The sequence below is a fragment of the Suncus etruscus genome, chromosome 15, assembly GCF_024139225.1.
Source record: "Suncus etruscus isolate mSunEtr1 chromosome 15, mSunEtr1.pri.cur, whole genome shotgun sequence".
In the NCBI taxonomy this organism is placed as follows: Eukaryota; Metazoa; Chordata; class Mammalia; order Eulipotyphla; family Soricidae; genus Suncus; species Suncus etruscus.
This window is the reverse complement of record NC_064862.1, coordinates 42,467,277-42,493,160: the sequence shown is the minus strand read 5'-3', so window position 1 is coordinate 42,493,160 and position 25,884 is coordinate 42,467,277. Positions and strand designations below refer to the sequence as shown.

Genomic DNA, 25,884 nt, shown 5'->3' with positions numbered 1-25,884 from the left:
AAGGACCTAATATGGGTATAAATATAAATCTACATAAAGTTATTCAGTGGCTATTTACAAATAGAGAGTAAATAGAGAAGGAGCTAGAAGAGATCCCTGAGTCTATACTTTGGAAGCAAAACACACAGTGTGGATTTTATCGTAGCATGTAAAAATGAAGAAACGGGAAGATTTTTTAGACAGGCCAGGATATATGGTAAATCCCTTTTATACTTTACTTGGAATTCCTGGATTATAAATTTTGGGAGAAGGACAAATAAAACCTGTTAGTCCAGGCTTCTGTATGTCTGAAAAAGAGCTTCGAAAAGCAAACATTCTACCTGAATTAGTGAACTATATATATTAATAAAATAGCTATTCAATATATTTTCACATATTTATATTTGTTTTTTAGGTTTGGGGATTTGATTATTGGTGTTTTGTGTTTGTGTATTTTTGTTCTGTTTATATTTTTATCTTTTGCTTGTTGAGTCACACTCAGTGGTGGTACTAAAAGATTACATCTAGCTTTGCACTCAGGAATCATTCCTGGAAGGCTCAGAGGACCATCTGGCATACCAAGAATTAAATCCAAGTTGGCTGTGTGCAAAGCAAGTACCTTACCACTGTAACATCTCCTGGTCCATACTATTTGTTTATGTATTTGAAACATGCGTATGAAACATAACTGACCATTTGTTAATATGCTATGTAGAACTGTGCTTATTTTAACAAGTGGTTATATCTTCAAATATATATTTATATTAACACAAGACTTGCTGGCCAGAGGGCTTATTATCTTGGTTTCATATAAAATGATCTATCCAGGTAGATTCTGAATTAAGGCTGAGTCTTCAAAATGCCCATAAATCTTGCCTTTTTCCTGTCCAGGGGAGATGTTTCACTTTTAATCAGCAAATTGGGGTCAGACATTGCTAGGTATTGATGGGTAACTTTCTTCTCCATTACGTATACAGATATCACACTTTGAAATAATAAAGCATATAGTTTTAGACAGTAATGTGTTATTGAATTTAGATGGTTCCTGCATAACATGGATCAATATGCATGATCATCAGTTGAACTTGGATAGTCCTACTTGTATCCTGTTTTCTTCTGATGACTAATCTTTATGTAGAATTAAAATAGTACACAGTAATGGTAAGAAAGATTACTTGCATTTTCTAATATCACTTTAGAACCATTCTAATCATAAACATTAAGGAAATTGTCCCTACTCATTGTCCCCAAGGAAAAGTCTCTGTGTAAAGGGTCTTAAAAGGCATAAACAATGAAACTAAAATGTTTTATGACAATTCCATGGCAAATAAGCATATCAAGGTACTGGGTAAATTAATTTTGTATTTATAGAGTTAAAAATGGAACTTTTTATTGACTTGCTTTCATGCTAATCATACTGATACAAAAGTTTTACCTAGTTTTCATCTAGAAGCAACATGAAATGCATTGTGTAATTCATCACTGTTCAGTAAGAATTTTTCTTCTGGCTATTCCATAGTTCAGTATCAAAGGCAAATTTAATATATTTTTGGAGGGATTTTGGGCCATTCCTGGTGGCACTCAGAGGTGACTCCTGGCTCTGCACTTAGATATTGCTCTTAGCAGGCTCAGAGGACCATATGGGATGTCAGGGATTGTATCCAGGTCCATACTGGATCAGCCATGTGCAAGGCAAATGTCCCTTACCACTGTGCTATCACTCTTGCCCCTGGAAAATTTAATTTTAAATTAATAGTTATTTTAAACAAAAGTATACTGAATCCTCTGGTGCATTTCAATTTTAGTATTTTATTTTAGTATTAAGTAGAATTGATAAAACTATTACCCTAGGAAGTCTATTTTCTTTTTTTTTTCCTTTTTTTTTGGCCGACGGGCGCCTGCCTCTGCCTGCGCCTCCGCATCTCTCAGCCCCGCCGCCTCCCCAGGAGGTCTGTTTTCTAATTACACTTGCTTTTGATGACTCCCATATTCAATATGAGAATTAAATAGGCAGGACCTAGAAATGCTGATATAAGTCTGATGATGGTGTTGATGGTAGCAACAGCATATTTTCACTTATCCAGAGCTTTGGCCTAATCATCAGGCCCATCAGAGAAGCAATTATTTTCTCCCCAAGATCAAAGCAGCAGGCAGAACTTGTCTGTTCCTTTGCATGGATATCAGGCCTAAGACAGCAATAATTTTTACTCCACCACACTAAAGCAGCAAATGGCCACATGTTCTCAGGTGTTCATCAGGTCCAGCAAAGCAATAAATTTTACTTCTAACAGGCAAGGCATTGAGCATTTATCTGTAGCCCAAACCTCTCATGGGACTGTTCACACTCTGACCTCTTTGTTACCCATCCTTTTTTGTCATCCTCTGTATGTTGAAGTTTGTAAGATTGGCTTAATTTTTCTTTTTTTTTTTTTTTTTTTTTTTTTTTGGTTTTTGGGCCACACCCTTTTGACGCTCAGGGGTTACTCCTGGCTATGCGCTCAGAAGTCGCTCCTGGCTTGGGGGACCATATGGGACGCCGGGGGATCGAACCGCGGTCCGTCCTAGGCTAGCCCAGGCAAGGCAGGCACCTTACCTCTAGTGCCACCGCCCGGCCCCGGCTTAATTTTTCTTAAGCAGTTGTCCAAATAGTAATGGTCCTTTTTGTTTGTTTGTTTATTTGTTTTTCGTTTGGAGGCCACACTTGGTGGTGCTCATGGGTAGCGCTCCTGGGTCAGAGCACAGAAATCATTACTGGCAGGCGGGGAGACCATTGGGGATGCCAGGGATCAAACTCAGGTTGGCCATGTGCAAGGAAAATGTCCTACTACCTGATATGCAATTATTCCTGCCCCAAACAGTAATGGTATTTTCTTCTAGAATCTAGAATGGCACTGAAATTTTTCTCCCGGTTATTTGTGGTCATCTTGTTTCTCCTAAGACATTGATCTTTTGGGTCAGCTTGGAGATGCATATTCCTCTATAACAATCTAGAAGACGGTTTAGTGGATAAAATGTAGACAATATAGTTACTCTTGAACAATTCGAAGACTAGGAGTATTGATGCCTTTCAGTCCAAACTGCATAAATTTATATAGTTGAGCCTTAAAGCATTCTGACAACCTCAGTAGGTTCTGAATCTTCATCCATCAATATAGAAAGGACCTATAAATAGAAAAAGAAACTCAAACTCCTACTAGTGGGATTTTATCAGCCCTATTTACATCAAAAGCAAAATAAAGTCATGATGCACAACAAAAGATGCTTTCCCTAATCAGGCAATCCAATCATTTCAGTACTTGAATCATTTCTTTCTTCCCTCACCAAAAAAAAAAAAAAAAGGAAAAGAGCAAGTTCCAATTATTTTCTTAATGACCAAGTCATTGTTTTCTTAACAACTGACTAGAGATTCTAGTCAGTCACTGTGGAATTAAATCTGATTCAGATAATACCAACATTACCTTCAGGCTAGAGATCTGTATCTGAGCCTACCATGGACAGGAGGAATAATCCTTGGTGTCAGATCATTGTGTAACATTTTCTTCTTGAGTTGAAGCAATCAGTCAAAAAATTTAAATAGCCATGTTTACATAAATCATTTAAAAGATCTGAACTGCCCCCTTTCCATTTTGTTAAAATGAGGGTGAAAACTGGGCTTGGGTGGAAATGGTCTATCTCAACTCAAGAATATATAATAACACTGCCTCTTTTTTCTCTTTTTTTAGGGAATGTTGTCGATTTTTTGGAGACAATGGCTTGACTTTGAAGGTTTTTTTTACCAAGGCAGCACCCTTTGGTGTACTTTGGACACTCACAAACTACCTGTATTTACATGCAATAAAGAAAATTAACACTACGGATGTCTCCGTGTTGTTCTGCTGCAACAAAGCTTTTGTGTTCTTGCTCTCATGGATCGTTCTCAGGGACAGGTTCATGGGAGTGAGGGTAAGTCTTTATTATCTATCTTCCTCCCTCAATCACTTGATCAAGTCAAACAAAGCCTGCCAAATGGCTTGCTTAGCTGGTGCATTGGATCATAAATGTAAGCTGCTGATTACTTGTCTCCTGAGTTCAGCAGAATGGGAGCTAAGCAGAGGCACCTGTTCTTGCTTTGCCTTGCAAACCTTCTTGCTTACGAACCATTACTAAACCACATTATTTAAACCATCCTTCATTCTGAGCATTTTAACAAGCATTCCCTAAAGTTTGTAGCTATTGGTGCCTGTCCCCAGGCATCATTTGTGCACATCATTTGTGCTCCTCTTTCTGTGTGCTCATCCCACTCATACACAGCAGTACTCAGCAGTCTCAACCTCTCTGCTAATGCAAGCTCTCTCTGCTTGGACATCTCTCAAAGCCAAAGGAAACTTCTGTTTCCACACGCACATAAATTCTTGGCAAGCCTTTTGTCTGCACCTTGTGTATCAAAACAAAATAGATTGGACACACTTCTACTAAATTTTCATTTCTGGGGAACAGGTTTGACTTTCTTTATAACCCAAGAAGGGGTGAAATGGTATTACCTTAAATTGCCTCTTGTTAAAACAAAGACTTACAACATCAATCATGTTTTATGTAACTATATATGAAATTTGTATTGACTGAATTTGACTATATTTTAATGGAAATTACTATGAAATATCTCCTTAAAACAATAACAACAAAAACACAAGATCTCCCTCCCCCTAAATAAGAGGTGACTTTTAGCATTGATACAATCTTAGTGGTTTATGCATGTCTCCCTCTGGTGGCTATAGACTGACACTGACCCATCAGCATGATCCAAATCTTTTTGTCCTCTTTTTGTGGCAGATGATTCTAACAGAGAGCACTGCTCACTCTTTCTTACACCCTCACACCATGGATCCTATCCATGAAATGGAAAGTTCTTCTCATGGACAGTTGCATTAGAGTAAGCCATGCTAGTACCCAGCAAGAGGTAGACTCCAGACCCCCTACTTAATATTGTCTTGGGAGCAATGACATCACCCTAGTGGTGAATTCACGCCCACCTTGTTACTCAAACAGCAGTGGGGACATGAGTCAACTGCTGAGCAATATTTTTAGCTTGCAGAAGGGGGGGGGGATTTGTTTTGAGGCTGTGTTAATTTTGGAATAAAAACTCACTGTGCTATCACCCAGAAAAGCTTTTAGCAAATAAATGATCTAATAGCTTTCCATAAGAAATGCAGGTCTTTATTGGAGTCTGTGGCCTCTAGTGATAGGGTTAAGCAAGGAGGTAAAAAAAAATATGCAAAACCTGTGGAGACTCCTGATGCTTCCAGGTTTTTTTTTGCTAGTCAGGGGAAGATAGTTTTCCACTACAGCACTGAGCTATAAAGTGGTCTAACCATCCTGACCTGATCAGTTGGCACAAACATTAATCTTGAAGCTTTCAACACTGGGCTGGCACTGAAACCAAGGGTCAAGGAGCTCGTTTTGGCAACAGAATGTGTAACCTGTAAAGCACTATGTGGTTGTGGTTCTCTCTAATGGTCATTATTCCCTGTAGAAGTGTGTGAGTGGGAAGCTCTTAGATGACCATTCAAAGTCCTGGTGGGCCTCCCTCTGCTCATCTGCAAGAGTACAGAAAGTTCGCAGAATCTGAGACACTCCAGAAGCTGACCAGAATGGTGTTTTAAGTCCAAGATAATGTTTAACTGGTACGTGGGCTCCCCAAAGACTTTTCTCCACCTGCTGCTGGGTCAGTTAGTATCTTACATTGAGTAGATTCCAAACATGGAAGGGAGCTAAAGGGGCTTCCCAACCTGGAGAGTAGGCATATAAGCCTTGAGGATCAAAAATACATAAAGAACACAGCATGTCTCAGGATTATTTATAAACAGATTGCTTAGAGGACCTTGACAATAAGACAATCATGCAAACAACAAAAGATATGGTTCTTGGAAAACATCATCCAGTCTATTTATATGAATATACCAGAATGAAGCCAAATACGTGCTTGGGAAATCCTGGTCACACATAGCATCAGAGGTGACAATTAAAAACTTCCCCAACTTGACTTCTGTGCCACCTTTTGGTTTTTATTCATTTCAGGATCAGGATTTGTGACACAACAGGAAAGAAATTCTACCTTAATCTAGTGTCCTGGACCTACTCAGAGGCTGTCCAGCCTGGATCAAATCAGTTAGCAGTTTTGAACTCTTAGCAATCTTATTTTTAAATAGAATATTAGTATTCATAAATCACTTGTGATATTAAAATAAGATGCATGCCCGGCTCATAACTCAATGTTATATTCAAGTTCTTATTATTCCTTCTTCATTTGAGGGTCTTTATGGAACAGTCTAGTTAATTTGTTGACAGTATTTGAAAGTAACAAGCATTTGAGAGGCAGTTTTGTGTTGTAAAAGCAACAACAAACAGAGCAAGTAGTACTCTGAAGGTCTGAAGTACAGCCTCTTCTGAAACTAAAACCCATCAGCAGACTCTCAGACAACAACTGGATGAGGAAAGGGTTGATTAGGTCAGATCATCCCTGCCCAATTTCAGCAGAAAAAGAAAAAGTACTTCCCTGATCATTCAGCCACTGATCTAACCACACCCATAGAAAGAACTTTTAAAACCAGAGGAAACAATGAAGAGGAAAAAAGGCAAACTTAGTAGACACTCAAGTGGAATCTATAGCTACAGACTTATATTCTAGGGCAGGGGTCCTCAAACTACGGCCTGTGGGCCACATATTGTATTTATTCCCATTTTGTTTCTTCACTTCTAAATAAGATATATGCAGTGTGCATAGATATTTGTTCATAATTTTTGTTTTTGCTATAATCTGGCCCTCCAACAGCATGAAGGACAGTGAACTGGCCCACTGTTTAAAAAGTTTGAGGACCCCTGTTAGGGGATCCTGTACTTCTCTCTCAATCAGATTCAAGTTGCTGTTTCCAACTGATGTGTTGTTTTTCATGATTCAATGGAGCCACCTCTATTGAACTCTACTTTCTGTCCCTACTGCCTAAGCATGCCACAGAAAAAAAAACACACAACCTAGACCCTATTGTCATTCCTAAGACAATCAGAAGATAATTTAGAGCTCTCCTATTTCATAACTAACTCACATTTTCTTTGAGTAAAAAGAAATATAGTCTAGTAGTTAGGACACTATTCGTTGAGGCAAGTACATTTAAAAAGTAGTCTGTGCTATCTAAGAAAAAATTAAATTTTAAAAAGGGGGATTAGACTGATGGGCCAGAAAGATGCTCTTAATTTGAATGTAGCCAATGATAGTTGATCCCTGACATAGCATATGGTGCCTGAGTATGACAAGCAATGTTCCCTGAGAACCACCTGGTGTGGTCTCCCAAAACAAAACAAAATTAATCTGCTTTATTTTCTTCTCAAAAATTACCCCTATCTGAACATTGGCTAGATATATCGTACAGCAGATAAAGTGTTTTCCTTGTGTATAGGCAGTATAAGTTAGATTCCCCAGCATCCCATAGGGTCCCTTAAGGACCACCAGGAATGATCCTTGAGCAGAACCAGAAGTAAACCCTGAATAGTGTCAGGTGGTGGCTGAAAATAACAACAAAATTTCCCCTAACTGAATAAATCTCAAATGTATGATACATAAAACTCTGGTGAAGGGCATCCCCTGGTTTAGTAAGACCTTCCAGTTCTTTTATGTTCAGTCTGATATGATTGGGAGTAGTGTGGCAGTGTATACAAAGGCCTATTACATCCTGTTCAATGAAGCCACCATTAAGAGGTTAAATGATACAAGACATAAAATAAACACCCACCCCCTTCACCATTGCAACATTCTCACATAAACCCAATTACCAACAAGTTTGCAATCATGGTTCTTAAATAAATATATTTTAAAAAGTAAATAAATAAATGGTACCAAAGAATACATAAAGGTATGCAGGGGTCCTCAAACTTTTTAAACAGGGGGCCAGTTCACTGTCCCTCAGACCATTGGAGGATCTGACTATAGTAAAAACAAAACTTATGAACGAATTCTTATGCACACTGCATATATCTTATTTTGCAATGAAGAAACAAAACAGATACGAATACAATATGTGGCCCATGGGCCATAGTTTGAGGACCACTGATAAGAGGTCAGTTTTATCCCCAGAAATACATTGTCCCCTGAACACTACCGGAACTGACTACTGAACCCTTCCAGGTATGATACACAAATAAACACAGAGTTTATAACAGAAACTCTTGTAGCCAGAGAAAGAACTCAATGGGATAAGTGCATGTAGGAGGCCTAGGTTGACCCTCAATACTGCCTGGTCTCTAAGCCACTGATTACAGAGGCAGTATAGCCATGAGCACTGTCATACCTGGATACTCTCATTTAAAAAAAAGATTTTAATAATACCTGCTGGCCTCTATCTCTTACACTGGGTTTCTGCCCCTTCTCTAGCTAATTTTGCCCCCATGCTAAATAAAATGATAACACTCATAATCTGGTCTTAAGGTTAATATTATGCACCAAACTGGTTCCCCAAGTGCTTGTCTTACGTTACTTCAGTAAATAGATGAAGTGGAAATGAGGTATCAGTAACTGTAATAAATGAAAGGCCTGGGAAATAGAGCATTTATTTACCTTATATTTCAGACATAGACTTGGTGCCTCCCTCTGGAAGCCCTCAGAGGTGAGTGCATGTGCTAGCTCAGGAAGCATATCTGGCCTTTCTAGAGAGCTCAAATTCAGATAGTTCACAGGCAACTACTTCAAAATGTAAACCAGAAAAACTACATACATTCTAGTGTCAAATATAAAAGAATTCCTTTCTAAAACATTTAGGTGAACTCTTCAAAGAAATGACTCTCAGCTTTGAGGAAGGATTCTCAGGATCTGTCTGGCATAGACTATAGGGATAGTTTCACCTCTTTTCTTTCTCCAGAAGTCACTTCCCACCTTCAGGGCTTTGTTTAGGCATAGGCTCAGGACTGAGGCTCTCAGGAAGACTGTTAGTGCTTCACAGGCAGGTCAATGGTTCTTATGACATGTGACAGCGACTTCCCAATATCCCAAAAAAGGAGGCAGGGAAAGTTCACTGTCCTCTAGTGACACCGGTCAAAGTAAATTCACAAGACCAAGTCACCTCAAACTTTGGCCAGAGGGCAGACCAGTGGTCTCTGATTCTTCTTACACGTTCAACCCCCTCCTGAAGCAAGTTTGCATAACAAAGCTTGGGTGAAATTTATTAGCTGTGGGCAAAATAATTAGAAATTTATTATTTCATCATTAGAGAGAGAAAGAGTTTGCAAATATGCTTTCTAAATTTTCAGGAATCTTCCTCATATTTCATCCCTAATATGAGAAAACCCAAGCAATTTAGGAGATACAGATCATCTGAAATTAACCTATTTTTTCACTCCTTCTCTCTCTCCCCCCTTGTCTTTTTCTAATTTCTTTCTCGATGTTAATATAATATCTAGACTGATTAAGCATTTTAACTCATCTTCTTTGCATTATGTGTGTCCTCTGATGTTGAAACATTTGGGGCCAGTAGACTCAAAAGACTAGAGTCAGCAGGCTTTGTGTGAGATCCCAAGTTTAGTTCCCCAAATGAGTACCCCTCCACCACTCCAAAGAAGAGAAATTTTGTTTTACCAGCTCATTTTACACTTACCTTTTCTTATTATATTTTTGGAGGAGTGTAGAAATTTGCTTGTGTTCTGTTTCTCTAAGTAAGTGTTTCTAAGCTGTGTTCAGTGAGTGTGGACATGAAAGAAGTGCCACGTGATCAGAATGAAGCAAATTATGGAAAGTGAACTTCAAAATCATGAGGTAGACAGATTCGGGTCTAATCTTCATCATACTATATTTCATGACTCTCCTTAGAGCCTTGAGCTATGAAAGAATATATGAAAAGGCTACATGAGGAGTCAGATCAATAGTGCAGCAAGTGGTATGCTTTTGCCTTGCATGAAACTGACCCAAGTTTCAGCCTTGGTATTCCATATGATCCCTGAGTCAGCCAGGAGTGATTTCTGAGTGCAGAGCCAGGAGTAACCCCTGAGCACCTCATGGCTACATGAGGAATTCAATGCATGATATTAACTCAAAAACAGTGCAAAGTTACCTTTTATTAACCGAAAATATTAAGCTTAAACCATGAGAGAAATCCACAACTAAAATAACTACCAATATCAATGACTGTGTGTATGTCTGAATTCAGTCAAGTATGTGTCATATAGACACTGAATCTGCTATCAGAACTGAAATGTACATTCTAGTTCTGCTACACACAGGCTCTGTGACTTTATATAAATTACATAATCTCTCTGAAACTTTGTTTCATGTATACACAATAAAATAATAATGAAATCTTCCTATTGTGACAAATAAAAAAATAGAGAAATACATACTCATGAGCATTCAGTGAATATTTTTATCTTAGTTCATTGCTAAGATAATTCAGATCAGTTTGAGATATGTCAAAAGAATTAAACTCAGTAAATCCAAGATGCTGAAACATGCAGTGAAGACTTCCTTGTGGCCTTCACTGTCCTCTACATACAACATATGTTTCCCACCCAGTGAATGACATACATATAGTTATAGGTCTTTCATCAGATTAGAATCAGACTTACTTTCTATGTTGATATTGTCTTTTGGGGGGAAATTTTCTCCCAAGTAATTAATCTCCTATATTCTGAAAATTGTACTTCCACAATTGGAGTTGATTATTGTACTTCCACACTACTTCTTCCTGGAGCTTGCACTCAACCTCAAAGGTCAGAATAGAGGTGGCTGCAGCAGCCAAGAACAGGATTTCACTTTCAGGCTTTGGACATGTGTCTCTTGGCATGAAAAATGGGATGAACATTTATGATTCTTGTTTTTCCCTGTGTTGGTGTCTAGAGATATAAAAAGTAAAATTACAAGTAGAGCTTTCAAAAGTTTGGGAAGAAACTCAAAGATTATTTTTACTTGCTGCTCAGGTAACCTCTCTTGAAGATTATGACCACCTACGTCTAGAATTTCCTAGAATCACAGTAACTAGCTACCAGGTGAAACCCAAGTCAGAGTACTACTCCTCCCTGCCAACAGTTCCAGGTGTACAGTCATGTCAAGCTTGCTGAACATCTCTTCTACACAGGAACAATATTTAGAAAATAATTAAACAATATTTAGAACAATACTTACCTTATTTCCAGTTCAGACACAAATCTCTCTTGCTATTATTAAATGTCCATAATCATTTCTACTTCATTGGCACATAGATGACTCATTCAATTTTTTACTATCTCCTGACTATCAATGTCTTCCTTCTTTCTAATCATCAGTATCTTCCTCCATTCCAGATTGTGGCTGCTATCCTTGCCATTGCTGGGATTGTGATGATGACCTATGCAGATGGTTTTCACAGTCACTCTGTCATTGGCATAGCACTGGTGGTGGGCTCTGCATCCATGTCTGCCCTCTACAAGGTAAGGTCATGCAGAGTCAGAACTTTCATATAGGAGGATAATGAGTGTTAGTCCTAGTTAACCTATGACTTTTCGGGAGCTTTTGTTGGTACCTTTGCTTTCACAGGTTTTTTTTATTTGCACTAGGAAAACTGAGTCTCAGAGAATCAAGACACGAAACTACTCTGACCTTTAAGTATTTAGACCTTTCCATCCATGTTTATCCCTTATTCCACTTATTTTATACCAAATGCTGCAGTCGTGTAAGTGGCTTCATTGTTTGAAAGAGATTAGAGAAAGATCAAGAGACTTCAAGTGATTGTCTCAGTGTTTGATTAGATTATTTCCCAACAGACTAAACTTAAATATTTAAATATCAGGACAGCTTTATCACTTAAATATTTTAGCCTATGATTTTTATAGCTACTCAGCATAAATCCTTCTCAAAAACACACAATCTCTAAACATTATTGTCTAAGCACCATTCTGAATTTCAAACTATTCTGAGTTTCAAAGCTCTTTTTCAATATGGAAAATATTTAAAAGCCTTTCTCTGCTGTACTCAATTAACTACATTCTAATGAGAGGCAGAGCATATAATGAGAAATTCCCATAATTTAGAATTTTGCTTTCATCCTCTACATCACCTGATTTCTATTCTCTATGGGAAACTAAAAGCACTGAGTCCTGCATATAAGATAAAAAGAACAGGAAGACTTGTGGAATTATTATAAAAGAAAGATGCAGGAAAAAGTGGGAAGGATGATCATTCTTCTTTTTTGTTTTGTTTTGTTTTGGGGGGTCACACCCAGCAGCACTCAGGGGTTACTCCTGGCTCTATTCTCAGAAATTGCTCCTCTCAGGCTCAGGGGACCATATAGGATGCCAGGATTTGAACCACCAACCTTCTGCATGCAAGGCAAACACCTTACCTCCATGCTATCTTTCCGGCCCCAAGGATGATAAATCAAAGATTCACTACAATGAACTGAGGCTTATTGTTTCTATAAGGCCAGCTTCCTGCAGTCCTTCTCTTTCTGGTATTTTACATATCTGAAATATGTAGCTGGATATGTTATGCTAAAATTAAAATCTGAAATGAAGCTGGTGGGAACGATGACTTCATTTTTATAAATCAGATGTAGAAAAACTATGTTTGTGCAGCCAAAATCTATTTTCTTGCAATAGTTGTCTGTGTTTTACAAGGTCAAAGATCAATTTGACCCATAAATATCTTCTATTCCCAATATTTTACCAATATATGTCTCTTTTTTATCTCCACATGCCCTGACACTAGGATATGGTGTCATGAATACAATATAAACAAATTGGGAACTGTGGATCTCTTTACTAGGCTTGAATTCTTTCTTTGTGTAGTCAGAGAATGACTCTTCATCTTACTGTGAGTGCAAGTAGATATATGTACAAATGTGCATATGGAACCCCCTATGCCCTTCACTAAATGCCCAATAAAGTGTAACTTACCTATCACATGGCAGGCATGTTCAGTCCCAGCATAGTCAACTTGTAACATGAGTCAGAGTCCCAAAGAAAATCTTCATCCCTCCCCTCTGTTTGATTGGCAGGTTCTGTTCAAGCTGCTCCTGGGCAGTGCTAAGTTTGGAGAAGCCGCCTTATTTTTGTCTATTTTGGGTGTATTTAACATCCTCTTCATCACCTGTATTCCTGTCATCCTCTACTTTACCAAAGTGGAATATTGGAGCTCTTTTGAAGACATTCCATGGGGAAACCTTTGTGGATTTTCAATCCTCTTATTGAGTAAGTGAAAAGCACCCATCAGAGTCTCCTGAAATAATTACTGAGCAGACTTAAATGGCCTCAGGAGAACCACTACAAACTCCAAGTTCTAAAACAGAATATTCATCTATCATTATCCTTAAATTCACATTGATTTTCAAGAGCACTGTTACACAAAGTAAGGACTTTGCAAAATGGCTTGAATATTAACCCCCAAAGTATTTTCTCTGTAGTAGTAGTTCATTATGTAGAAAGCATAGCTCAGGGTGTTACGTGTAACACATTTATAGCACATCCTGCTTGTAAAATATTTCTTACACAGTAGTCAGGAATTGGTAAAATAATATATGCAGGGCATTTAGGACATTGAAAAGTGTCAGTAAATACCAACTATTAGTAATATGAGCACAATTACTTGACATCAGGCTGATCCAGGCATAAAATCAGTTTAAGATTAATTTTACCGACCGGCTAACCTTTGCAAAAGCTGGCTCCCTGTGTGTGACACCAGGCGGGGAAAATCCGCGAAAGTACACCGGCCCAGTGGGGCTCAGCTGTGAAAGACTGTGAGTGTGACCTGTCTATGTCTGTCTACTGTCCTCTTGCGTGAAACTCTTGCGAGTGGGGCAAAAAGAGCCTCCAGAAACCTCGCTCGCCCAGACGCCATTTTCAGGGAGGGACTTCAGAGCATAAAAACCGGCTAACCTTTGCAAAAGCTGGCTCCCTGTGTGTGACACCAGGCGGGGAAAATCCGCAAAAGTACACCGGCCCAGTGGGGCTCAGCTGTGAAAGACTGTGAGTGTGACCTGTCTATGTCTGTCTACTGTCCTCTTGCGTGAAACTCTTGCGAGTGGGGCAAAAAGAGCCTCCAGAAACCTCGCTCGCCCAGACGCCATTTTCAGGGAGGGACTTCAGAGCATAAAAACCGGCTAACCTTTGCAAAAGCTGGCTCCCTGTGTGTGACACCAGGCGGGGAAAATCCGCAAAAGTACACCGGCCCAGTGGGGCTCAGCTGTGAAAGACTGTGAGTGTGACCTGTCTATGTCTGTCTACTGTCCTCTTGCGTGAAACTCTTGCGAGTGGGGCAAAAAGAGGCTCAGAGGAGCACGGCCGCTCCGCTTCGCTACGCGGCCGTGCACTCTTTCTAAGGAAAGAACTCCATTGCAACAAGAAGGAAAAATCACACTAAGAACGGCGCTATATCACAGAAGCAAACATTTCTCTCTGGACTGTCTTCTCTGTTGCATGCTCGGGCCTAAGATTTGACCCAGTGTGAGGCTTCATCCATGGAGGACTCCCCTCCCATAGAGGCAAGTCAGCCCATCCAGAAAGGGAGGAGCCAGAGGAGTGTGCTGCCTACATCATATAGACAATGAATACCACTACAACACGTAGAAAAACCCACAATACAAGTGTGACAATGGGGAAACAACGCAGGCCAGCATCAGACATAGAGAATGAAGATGACAATTCTGAGGACCAGATAATGACTGAACAACTAATCAACCTCTCAGATAAGGACTTTAGACTAGCAATATGGAAGGTGCTCAACAGACTCCAAGAAACCATGGATCGAGTTGAACAGAACACTAATAAGAACCAAGAAAATATGAAGGCAGAAATGACAAAACTCCAAACTGAAATAACATGTCAACTAACAGGACTGAAAAAGTCAGTAAACGAAGTGAATGACAAAATGGATAAGCTCTGGGACAGGGTATCAGAAGCTGAGAATAGACTTGGTGCTGTGGAAGATGAGATACATAACAATTCCATACAGCAGGAGAGATTGGACAAAAAACTTAAAGCAAATGAGCAGACAATGGAAAAATTAGTCAAAGAATGGGAACAGACGAAAATAGAAGTCTATGATAAGATCAACAGAAACAACTTAAGAATCATTGGAGTCCCAGAGACCCAGGAAGAAAATTTCCAGGAAGAATCAATGGTCAAGAACATCATTAAAGAGAAACTTCCAGAGCTAAAGAATATATGTGATCAAATCCTGCATGCCCGAAGAGTACCAACCAAAAGAGACCCCAGAAAAACCACCCCAAGACACATCCTAGTCACAATGACAAATCCCACAGATAGAGACAGAATTCTGAAAACAGCAAGATCAAAAGGGGAAATCATGTTCAAGCAAGCTTCCCTGAGATTTACAGCAGACCTGTCACCAGAAACGCTCAATGCCAGAAAGCAGTGGTGGGATATTGTGACAAGACTGAATGAAATGAATGCTTCACCCAGAATACTATACCCAGCAAAACTCACTTTCCGGTTTGATGGAAGAATACATGGTTTCACAGACAAAAAACAGCTCAGAAACTTCACAGACACAAAACCAGTCTTAAGAGAAAAACTGAAAGACCTAATCTAAGACAAGACTACCCAAAAGACACACCAAATTTTGAAATAAAGATGGCGTTAAATCCCAGGACAATTCTTTCTCTCAACGTCAATGGACTAAATGCACCAGTTAAGAGACACAGAGTGGCTAAATGGATCAAAAAACTCAACCCAACCTTCTGCTGCCTACAAGAAACGCACCTGAATAGTCAGAACAAACATAGACTCAAAATAAAAGGCTGGAGAAAAGTTATCCAAGCAAACAACACCCATAAAAAAGCTGGAGTGGCCATACTAATATCAGATAATGCAAACTTTATACTCAGGAAGGTTGTAAGGGACAAAGACGGACATTTTATATTAATCAAGGGGTACGTAGAGCAGGAAGAATTCACTCTCCTAAACATATATGCACCGAATGAGGGGCCAGCAAAATATTTAATACAACTGTTGACAAATCTGAAAAATAATATCAACAACAACACAATAATTGTGGGGGACCTTAACACGGCTTTGTCAACACTGGACAGGTCAACCAGACTGAAACCCAACAAGAATATACTAGACCTGAGGAGAGAAATGGAAGAAAGAGGCCTAGTGGATATATATAGGACACTCCATCCCCAGAAACCTGGATACACATTCTTCTCCAATGTACATGGGACATTCTCCAGGATAGACTACATGCTGGCACATAAAACATACCTCCATAAGATCAAGAGGATAGAAATTTTGCAGACTACCTTCGCTGACCACAAGGCTCTGAAATTATTTGTGAACTCCAAAGGGACTCAGAAGAAACACTTTAACACCTGGAAGTTAAACAGCCTCATGCTCAATAACCAGTGGGTCCGAGATGAAATCAAGGAGGAAATAAAAAGGTTCCTGGAAACAAATGACAATAAAGACACAAACTCTCAGAACTTATGGGACACAGCAAAAGCAGTACTGAGAGGAAAATTTATAGCTTTGCAAGCACACATCAGGAAGGAAGAAGGAGCTTACCTGAGTAGCTTAATGACACAGCTAATAGAACTAGAAAATGCTCAACAAAAGGACCCAAGAATAGGAAGACAGAAGGAAATAACAAAGCTGAGAGCAGAAATCAACGAAGTGGAAACTCAAAAAACAATCCGAAAGATCAACGAAAGCAGAAGTTGGTTCTTTGAAAAAATAAACAAGATTGATAGACCACTGGCAAACCTAACAAAGAAAGAGAGAGAGAGAAACTTGATAACTCGTATCAGGAATGAAAAAGGAGAGATCACTACTGATATGACAGAGATTCAAAGGGTAATCAGAAACTACTTTGAAAAACTCTACGCCACTAAAAATGAGAACCTGGAAGAAATGGATAAATTCTTGGACTCTTATAATCTTCCACGGTTGAAGGAAGAGGATGTAGCATATCTAAACACCCCCATCACCATTGATGAAATTAAAACAGTAATCAAATGTCTGCCAAAAAACAAAAGCCCAGGTCCAGATGGATTCACTAATGAATTCTATCAAACTTTCCAAGAGGAACTACTGCCAATCTTGGCAAGACTCTTTCATGAAATTGAACAAACAGAAACACTTCCAAATAGCTTTTATGAAGCCAACATCACCTTGATACCTAAACCAGACAGAGACGCTACCAAAAAAGAAAATTACAGACCAATATCACTGATGAATGCAGATGCAAAGATCCTCAACAAAATCCTGGCAAATAGGATTCAATGCCTCGTTAAGAAGATCATCCACTACGATCAAGTAGGTTTCATCCCAGGAATGCAAGGCTGGTTTAACATCCGTAAATCTATCAACATAATACACAACATCAATAACAAGAAAAATAAAAACCACATGATCATATCAATAGATGCAGAGAAAGCATTTGATAAGGTCCAACACCCATTCTTGATCAAAACTCTCAGCAAGATGGGAATGGAGGGAACCTTCCTCAATATAGTGAAGGCCATCTACCACAAGCCAGTGGCAAATATTATCCTCAATGGAGAAAAACTGAAAGCCTTTCCTCTAAATTCTGGCACAAGACAAGGCTGTCCTCTCTCACCACTCCTTTTCAACATAGCACTGGAAGTACTTGCTATAGCGATTAGGCAAGAAAAGGATATCAAGGGAATCCAGATAGGAAAGGAAGAAGTCAAGCTCTCACTGTTTGCAGATGACATGATACTCTACTTAGAAAACCCTAAAGACTCTATCAAAAAGCTTCTAGAAACAATAGACTCATATAGCAAGGTGGCAGGCTACAAAATTAACACACAAAAATCAATGGCCTTTCTATATACCAATAGTAATAAGGATGAAATGGACATTAAGAAAACAACCCCATTCACAATAGTACCACACAAACTCAAATATCTTGGAATCAACTTGACTAAATATGTGAAGGACCTATACAAAGAAAACTATAAAACTCTGCTCCAAGAAATAAGAGAGGACACACGGAAATGGAAACACATACCCTGCTCATGGATTGGCAGGATTAACATCATCAAAATGTCAATACTCCCCAAGGCATTATACAGATTTAATGCCATCCCTCTAAAGATACCCATGACATTCTTCAAAGAAGTGGATCAGACACTTTTGAAATTCATTTGGAACAATAAACACCCTCGAATAGCTAAAGCAATCATCGGGAAAAAGAATATGGGAGGAATTACTTTTCCCAACTTTAAACTGTACTACAAAGCAACAATTATCAAAACAGCATGGTATTGGAATAAGGATAGGTCCTCAGATCAGTGGAATAGGCTTGAATACTCAGAAAATGTTCCCCAGAGATACAACCATCTAATTTTTGATAAAGGAGCAGGAAATCCTAAATGGAGCAGGGAAAGCCTCTTCAACAAGTGGTGTTGGCACAATTGGATAGCCACTTGCAAAAAATTGAACTTAGACCCCCAGCTAACATCATGTACGAAGGTAAAATCCAAATGGATTAAAGACCTCGATATCAGCCCCAAAACCATAAGATATATAGAACAGCACATAGGCAAAACACTACAGGACATTACAGGCATCTTCAAGGAGGAAACTGCACTCTCCAAGCAAGTGAAAGCAGAGATTAACAGATGGGAATATATTAAGCTGAGAAGCTTCTGCACCTCAAAGGAAATAGTGCCCAGGATACAAGAGCCACCCACTGAGTGGGAGAAACTATTTACCCAATACCCATCAGATAAGGGGCTAATCTCCAAAATATACAAGGCACTGACAGAACTTTACAAGAAAAAAACATCTAACCCCATCAAAAAATGGGGAGAAGAAATGAACAGACACTTTGACAAAGAAGAAATACACATGGCCAAAAGACACATGAAAAAATGTTCCACATCACTAATCATCAGGGAGATGCAAATCAAAACAATGATGAGATACCACCTCACACCCCAGAGAATGGCACACATCACAAAGAATGAGACTAAACAGTGTTGGCGGGGATGTGGAGAGAAAGGAACTCTTATCCACTGCTGGTGGGAATGCTGTCTAGTTCAACCTTTATGGAAAGCGATATGGAGATTCCTCCAAAAACTGGAAATCGAGCTCCCATACGATCCAGCTATACCACTCCTAGGAATATACCCTAGGAACACAAAAATACAATACAAAAACCCCTTCCTTACACCTATATTCATTGCAGCTCTATTTACCATAGCAAGACTCTGGAAACAACCAAGATGCCCTTCAACAGACGAATGGCTAAAGAAACTGTGGTACATATACACAATGGAATATTATGCAGCTGTCAGGAGAGATGAAGTCATGAAATTTTCCTATACATGGATGTACATGGAATCTATTATGCTGAGTGAAATAAGTCAGAGAGAGAGAGAAAAACGCAGAATGGTCTCACTCATCTATGGGTTTTAAGAAAAATGAAAGACACCCTTGTAATAATAATTTTCAGACACAAAAGAGAAAAGAGCTGGAAGTTCCAGCTCACCTCAGGAAGCTCACCAGAAAGAGTGATGAGTTTAGTTAGAGAAATAACTACATTTTGAACTGTCCTTATATTGAGAATGTATGAGGGAAATGTAGAGCCTGTTTAGGGTACAGGCGGGGGTTGGGGGGGGAGGAGGGAGATTTGGGACTTGGGTGATGGGAATGTTGCACTGGTGATGGGTGGTGTTCCTTTTATGACTGAAACCCAAACACAATCATGTATGAAATCAAGGTGTTTAAATAAAAAAAATTTAAAAAAAAGATTAATTTTACCCTGTTTTCTTCTAAAATTGTATATTCTATAGTTTCTAGTCATATGGTTGTCCCAGATCATTGCAGCAGCAGAGAAAATTAGTTTGGAAGATAAGTATCATAGTTTCAGTCCTCTTTTCTATCCACTGATTAAGTACCTCTTCTAAATTTCTTTTCCCTGAGTTATGGGGAAAGACAGAATAGTAAACAAAATGTCTGTCTCTAAATCCTACATTTTGGAGTATTTGCAGGAACTCTTATTTTAATGAAAGGGCAGGGATAACTAATTACACCAATCTCATCAAAGAAGCTGGAGTTGGGCAAACTAAGATTCCTTAGTCATGGTCAAAAAGATTATGAATAACACCCATTTCTGTATTCTTTATTTCAGCATTCAATATTGTATTAAACTTTGGAATTGCTGTTACATATCCTACTCTGATGTCTCTTGGAATTGTCCTCAGTGTACCTGTAAACGCAGGTAAACCTATATGACTTTATATGTCTGCTTAATATGCCCATACTCACCCAGACAGTCCACAGTCACCTCAATACTGAGTGAAAATCAAAGATGAATATCATTTATAAACAGAAAAGTAGGTAATAGTAGTCAGTAGGTTTGGAACAATACCTTAAAATATCAGCAATACTCAGGAAGAAGAGAGAGAGAGACGGGGGCCGGGCGGTGGCGCTGGAGGTAAGGTGCCTGCCTTGCCTGCGCTAGCCTAGGACGGACCGCGGTTCGATCCCCCGGTGTCCCATATGGTCCCCCAAGAAGCCAGGAGCAACTTCTGAGCGCATAGCCAGGAGTAACCCCTGAACGTCCCAGGGTGTGGCCCAAAAACCAAAAAAAAAAAAAAAAAAAAAAGAAAGAAGTTCAAGTTTGGGCGGGGAAGGTGGCGCTGGAGATAAGGTGTCTGCCTTGTAAGCGCTACCAAGGAACGGACCGCGGTTCGATCCCCCGGCGTCCCATATGGTCCCCCCAAGCCAGGGGCGATTTCTGAGCACATAGCCAGGAGTAACCCCTGAGCGTCAAACGGGTGTGGCCCAAAAACCAAAAAAAAAAAAAAAAAAAAAAAAAAAAAGAAGAGAGAGAGACTCTCTCCCAGAGAGAGTCATTTGCCTAGTAAACTCAGAAACTCACTTTGTGTTTTTCACTGAGAACTTGGTAGTATACTCAGCAGCAGATCCAAAAGCTTGCATCACTTTATTTTCTTGGCTCATTATGGAATGGTATGGTATTAGGATTTTCTTCCCAGATTCCTTTCTCTCATACTCAACCTCCTTATATAACCCTATTTTCAGCAAGAGAAAGGTCTGGAAATTATTTTCTTCATTTACTCCTACAGCTAGCTACCTTCAAATACCTCTCACAATCCACCTTCTTGCAGGCTTTTAGATGATTAGCCTCTCTTCAAACAGTGACCCCTTACCTAGTCCAAGATGGAATGAATGTATCACTAACTGTAAACAAATCTAAGCTTAATGAAACATTTTTCATAATTTGGTATCACCTCCCACTCATCTCACATTTTTTCCTGCATCTCACCTGCCTCCAAACTCTAGAATTGCCTCAGGGTAGCAGCAACTAGACTGAACCCAATATCTATTCTGCCTACCTACAGGATAGTGGGTCCCAGTCATTATCCCTCTGAAATGTACGTTATCTTCCCTAAAAGGGAAAAAGTGATTACCTTGCCTGATACAAGAACCCAAATGAAATAGTTCAGCTCTTCAAAATTCAGAAAGCCCCTGACCTGTAGAACTGATTATTTTAATTAAAATAAAGTCCAATTGACTTATTTTCATAGTCTTGATATTTCCACCTTGTTGTGAGGAGACAGCTTTTTCTAGAAGTTATTTTTAATCATATCATATTGTTAGATATTTAAGATTGATTACCAGGATCATTAATTCTAATTAAAGCTATAGTATTGGATGAGGGATGTTAGCTCACCAGTATAACACTTATGTTGCAAATATAAGTAAATCCCCAGGCTCAATTTGCCTGGGACTGTCTCATGTGGCAGAGCAGAGCCATCATTTGGCTTCCAGATTTTCCTCATCTCTCCTCTTTAGAGAAGTTTCTTTGATGGCCAACTGATTTTCCCTGCCTCCTTGGTTAGTGACATTTTCTTTTAATGTTAAAAACTTACATTTTTAATTATAGTAGGATAATAAAGGAACTATTTTGGTGATAGTTCCTTCTACTGTGACTTTTTTTAGGTTAAACATTCACATTCACCACTTTCACTTTTTCTCTACCCACCCTCTGGATACACTCTTGACTCCAGATAAGGTGAGAATTGGAGGAGAGAGAAAGAGAGTGGACATGAGGGTAACAAGAACAGTCAAGCAACCAACAGAATGCAGAACACCCCACATGTAAAGAGCTACAGTGTTCAAACACAACATAAATTAGGTTTGCAAACCTCTTTGATAAAAGGACACCAAAGTAAGGATTCAACTGACATTGCTTCTTTTGTTCCCTCATCTGACGTGTGTCAGATTGAGTTCAGGTTTCCCACAGACCATTAATAAACTATAATCACTGGTAATAGCACATGCTGTAATAACAGTTTAACTCTGAGTGCCCTGAGGAAAAATAAGAATGTGTATTACCTGCAAAGAACCAGCTTAAGTTTGAACTCTAAGAATATCTCAAATACTGGGGCCGGGCGGTGGCGCTGGAGGTAAGGTGCCTGCCTTACCTGCGCTAGCCTAGGAGACGGACCACGGTTCGATCCCCCGGCGTCCCATATGGTCCCCCAAGCCAGGAGCGACTTCTGAGCGCATAGCCAGGAGTAACCCCTGAGCGTTACCGGGTGTGGCCCAAAAACCAAAAAAAAAAAAAAAAAAAAGAATATCTCAAATACTATTGTTTGAGTGACTTTCAGGGAACTGAAAACAAATATTTTGGTTTCTCAGTGCACAATGTTTATATGATGCTATAAATCATTTACTATTGCTGTAGACAGTATGCTTTTGCCAATCTAGAATTCAAATGTGACATAGACATGAAGTGAGCACATATTACTGGATAAATGGTGCAGATATATTTTCTGTATAGAGTTTTCACAAAGCTTTAATTTGTAACATGCAATATCTGCAAAGCACAATAAAAGAAGGCATGGTTAAACAGATATATATATATATAATATTCAAACATATTATGAATTGATTCTTTCATAATATAAAAGAGTCACTCTAGTAAAATGAAAATGTTCCAAAATATAAAGAAAACAGTCATGTTTTCTGATCATACCATATTAAAGTGACCACAATTAAACTTTGGTATGTGCTTATATATTTGCATATTAGTGGAATGTATGTGAACAGAATGTACATCTACCTAAATAATCCCTCTTTAATTTGTGTGAGTCAAATGTCAGAACTAAGTTTCCAGATCAATTTGGAAAAGTGAAAAACAAGTAAATAACAAGGTCTTAACCCAGAGAGGTTCCTAAATTAAAGGTGAGTTACTCTAGGCAACCTCTTATCCTGTGGAATAAAGTCAAGCTGATGAGAATTCTGGGGCAAAGGAAAGCCAGATCCTCTATCTGGCAGAAAGGGATGCTTAAAGTTTGGTTCTTTGCCTAGAAGGAGCCTAGATGCAGAGCTCAGCAGTAACTTGCCCCTGAGTAACCCAGCTCTCTGTCTCATACAGTTGTAGATCACTACACCAGTAAAATTGTCTTCAATGGGGTCCGAGTCATCGCCATTGTCATAATCGGCCTGGGCTTTCTCCTCTTGCTCTTGCCTGAGGAGTGGGATGTCTGGTTGATTAAGCTCCTCACCCGCCTCAAGGTGAGGAAGAAGGAGGAGACGATTGAAGGCGGAGCAGACGTGGGCTCTGGACCTCAGAACAAGAACAGAAGAGGCCGACCTTCCTTTGCCCGCTGAGGGCCTAGAACTCTGTGGTGAACACTCATGATCAAAGATTTAGAGGTCTATTCCTGCCAGGGGAAACCTCAGTTCGGTAAGGTGTTCATACTTGTACAGTTCTGGTAACCCGCGGTAAGTTACACGGTATTTATTGGCATGTCCAACTGCTTGCACTTTTTCTACTACAGCCACTTAAGGGTACCAATTCCAACTGAAAGAAGAGAAGAAGAACCTCTCAGCTCTTTGCAAATGAATGTAAATCAGGTGAAAATGATCCTTGCAGAGATTGTTTGAGGGTGACAGACATTCTTGACAAGGCGAGGCAAATGTTTGGAATCTTAGCAACTGAAAATTACATTGCACACTGTGATTATTTTTCAGCTATGATAGGCCATATTTTGTTTTAGACCAGAGCTGTACTCTTAATTTTATGGAATTTTACTGAACCAAAAGATAACTGGGTTAATTTGGAAAGTGAATGGCTGATATGTGAAGAGAAGAAATAGATAGAAATAATGGACATCAAAAACCATCTGCTATGACTAATCTGGGGGCTGATCATTGATTGGAAGAGGATAGGCCTGCGCCAGGTACAGAGAAAAAAGATAAGGCAAGCCCCAGTTTGCTCTTACATGTTTTTCTGTGTACGATCATGCAAGAGAAATTACAGTGCCTTCTACAGATTTTTGTCTTTATCTATGTGAAGCTAGGTGACATTGTAAGTCACTGGCGCCGTCTTATAATTTAGATGTAGAAATATTTAGAAAAAATAAAATTATATGTGTGTATGTACAAAAAATGACAAGGCTGATGACCAGTGTAACAGAACATGGTTGGTGATATGCAATGTTGCATAGAAGGTAAACTACACAGAAGATGAATGCTGGTTGCTTTTACTTCCTGACTAAGAAGGGGAAGTGATTTAATGAACCTGCAAACCTTTTTATGAAACTTTTAAAGCAATGGGCTGTTTACTTATACACTTTAGGTCTGCCAGAAAATTCTATCTGTGATAGATCTGTAAAGAGGGACAAGGCGGGTAGAGTTTACTATTTTTGAAGTTTACATTGTTACATAAGAAATGGAAACATTATTTTGAAATGTCATAACACAAGGGTTCACTCTGTAACCGTGGAGTCTTTTGTTTCATAGGGCAAAGAGGCACTCATGACCTGAACTTTTTAGCAAATTGTTCTGTTTCCATTACCTGTTTGCCCAAACAGATTAATAAACAATGTTAAAAAGCAATTGGCAGTGTCTTGATGATCCCTTTGTTACTTCTTCATTGCACAAGTTCTTTTTGCTATAGATCACAACCTTGCCTTCTTCCTCAACCTGACTTCTGGCAATCCCCATTTTCCTACAACTTTATACCAGACCAACCTCTTCAAGGGAACATTTTCTATGAGGTCAGGTTGGTTACTTGGCATTTTGCATGTATAAAAGTCAACATCCTCTCAGTAAGTTTGGAGACCATGTTTCCCCCACTCTTTTTCCTTCTCCTGTAGATTCCAGCTTTTTGCTTAAATCTGAGTGTTCCTTATTTTTTTTTTTTTTTTTTTTTTGGTTTTTGGGCCACACCCTGTGACGCTCAGGGGTTACTCCTGGCTATGCGCTCAGAAGTTGCTCCTGGCTTGGGGGACCATATGGGATGCCGGGGGATCGAACCGCGGTCCGTCCTAGGCTAGCTGGGACGCCAGGGGATCGAACCGCAGTCCGTCCTAGGCTAGCTGGTACGCCGGGGGATCGAACCGCGGTCCGTCCTAGGCTAGCGGGCAAGGCAGGCACCTTACCTCCAGCGCCACCGCCCGGCCCCTCCTTCTTTCTTCCTTTCTTATTCCTCTTGAGTTCTCTACTCAGCTGGTGTTAAACTCAAAGCTCCTCCAAGCAGCACACTATAGTCCCTTAACAATAATTTTCCAGTTCAGCTTTCCATGGAACTTCTTCCTTGAGGGCTGACTAATTAAGTTCTAGGTAGCATTTAATATTCCTGTCTTGAGTACTGTGTATTATCACTGTTCTAGCAGCAGTGGCCAGAACTATATCCAACATCTTTCATTCTTCAACTGCAAATAATTGGGTTTTCTTTTTTTTGTGGGGTTGGGAGCACACCCAGTGATGCTCAGGGGTTATTCCTAGCTATGTGCTCAGAAATCACTCCTGGCTTGGGGGACCATATGGGACACCAGGGGATAAAACTGCAGTCCGTCCCAGGTTAGCACATGCAAGGCAAATGCCCTACCACTTGTGCCACGTTCTGGCCTCAAATAATTGGGTTTTCTAAAGCAGGATGTGAACAAAAGA

At 39.5% G+C, this 25,884-nt stretch overlaps 1 protein-coding gene across 1 annotated transcript in view; it reads left to right on the top strand.

Annotated features, from left to right (window-relative positions):
* SLC35F3 (solute carrier family 35 member F3) overlaps window positions 1-24,828 on the top strand; it is a 143,528-nt gene extending 118,700 nt beyond the window's left edge. The window contains exons 3-7 of the mRNA XM_049789003.1: window positions 3,702-3,921; window positions 11,275-11,400; window positions 12,966-13,158; window positions 20,087-20,176; window positions 23,363-24,828. Of these exons, the coding sequence (XP_049644960.1) occupies window positions 3,702-3,921; window positions 11,275-11,400; window positions 12,966-13,158; window positions 20,087-20,176; window positions 23,363-23,598 (865 nt within the window). The 3' untranslated portion in view covers window positions 23,599-24,828. The remainder of the gene's footprint in view (window positions 1-3,701; window positions 3,922-11,274; window positions 11,401-12,965; window positions 13,159-20,086; window positions 20,177-23,362) is intronic.
* Window positions 24,829-25,884: the final 1,056 nt, after the last annotated feature.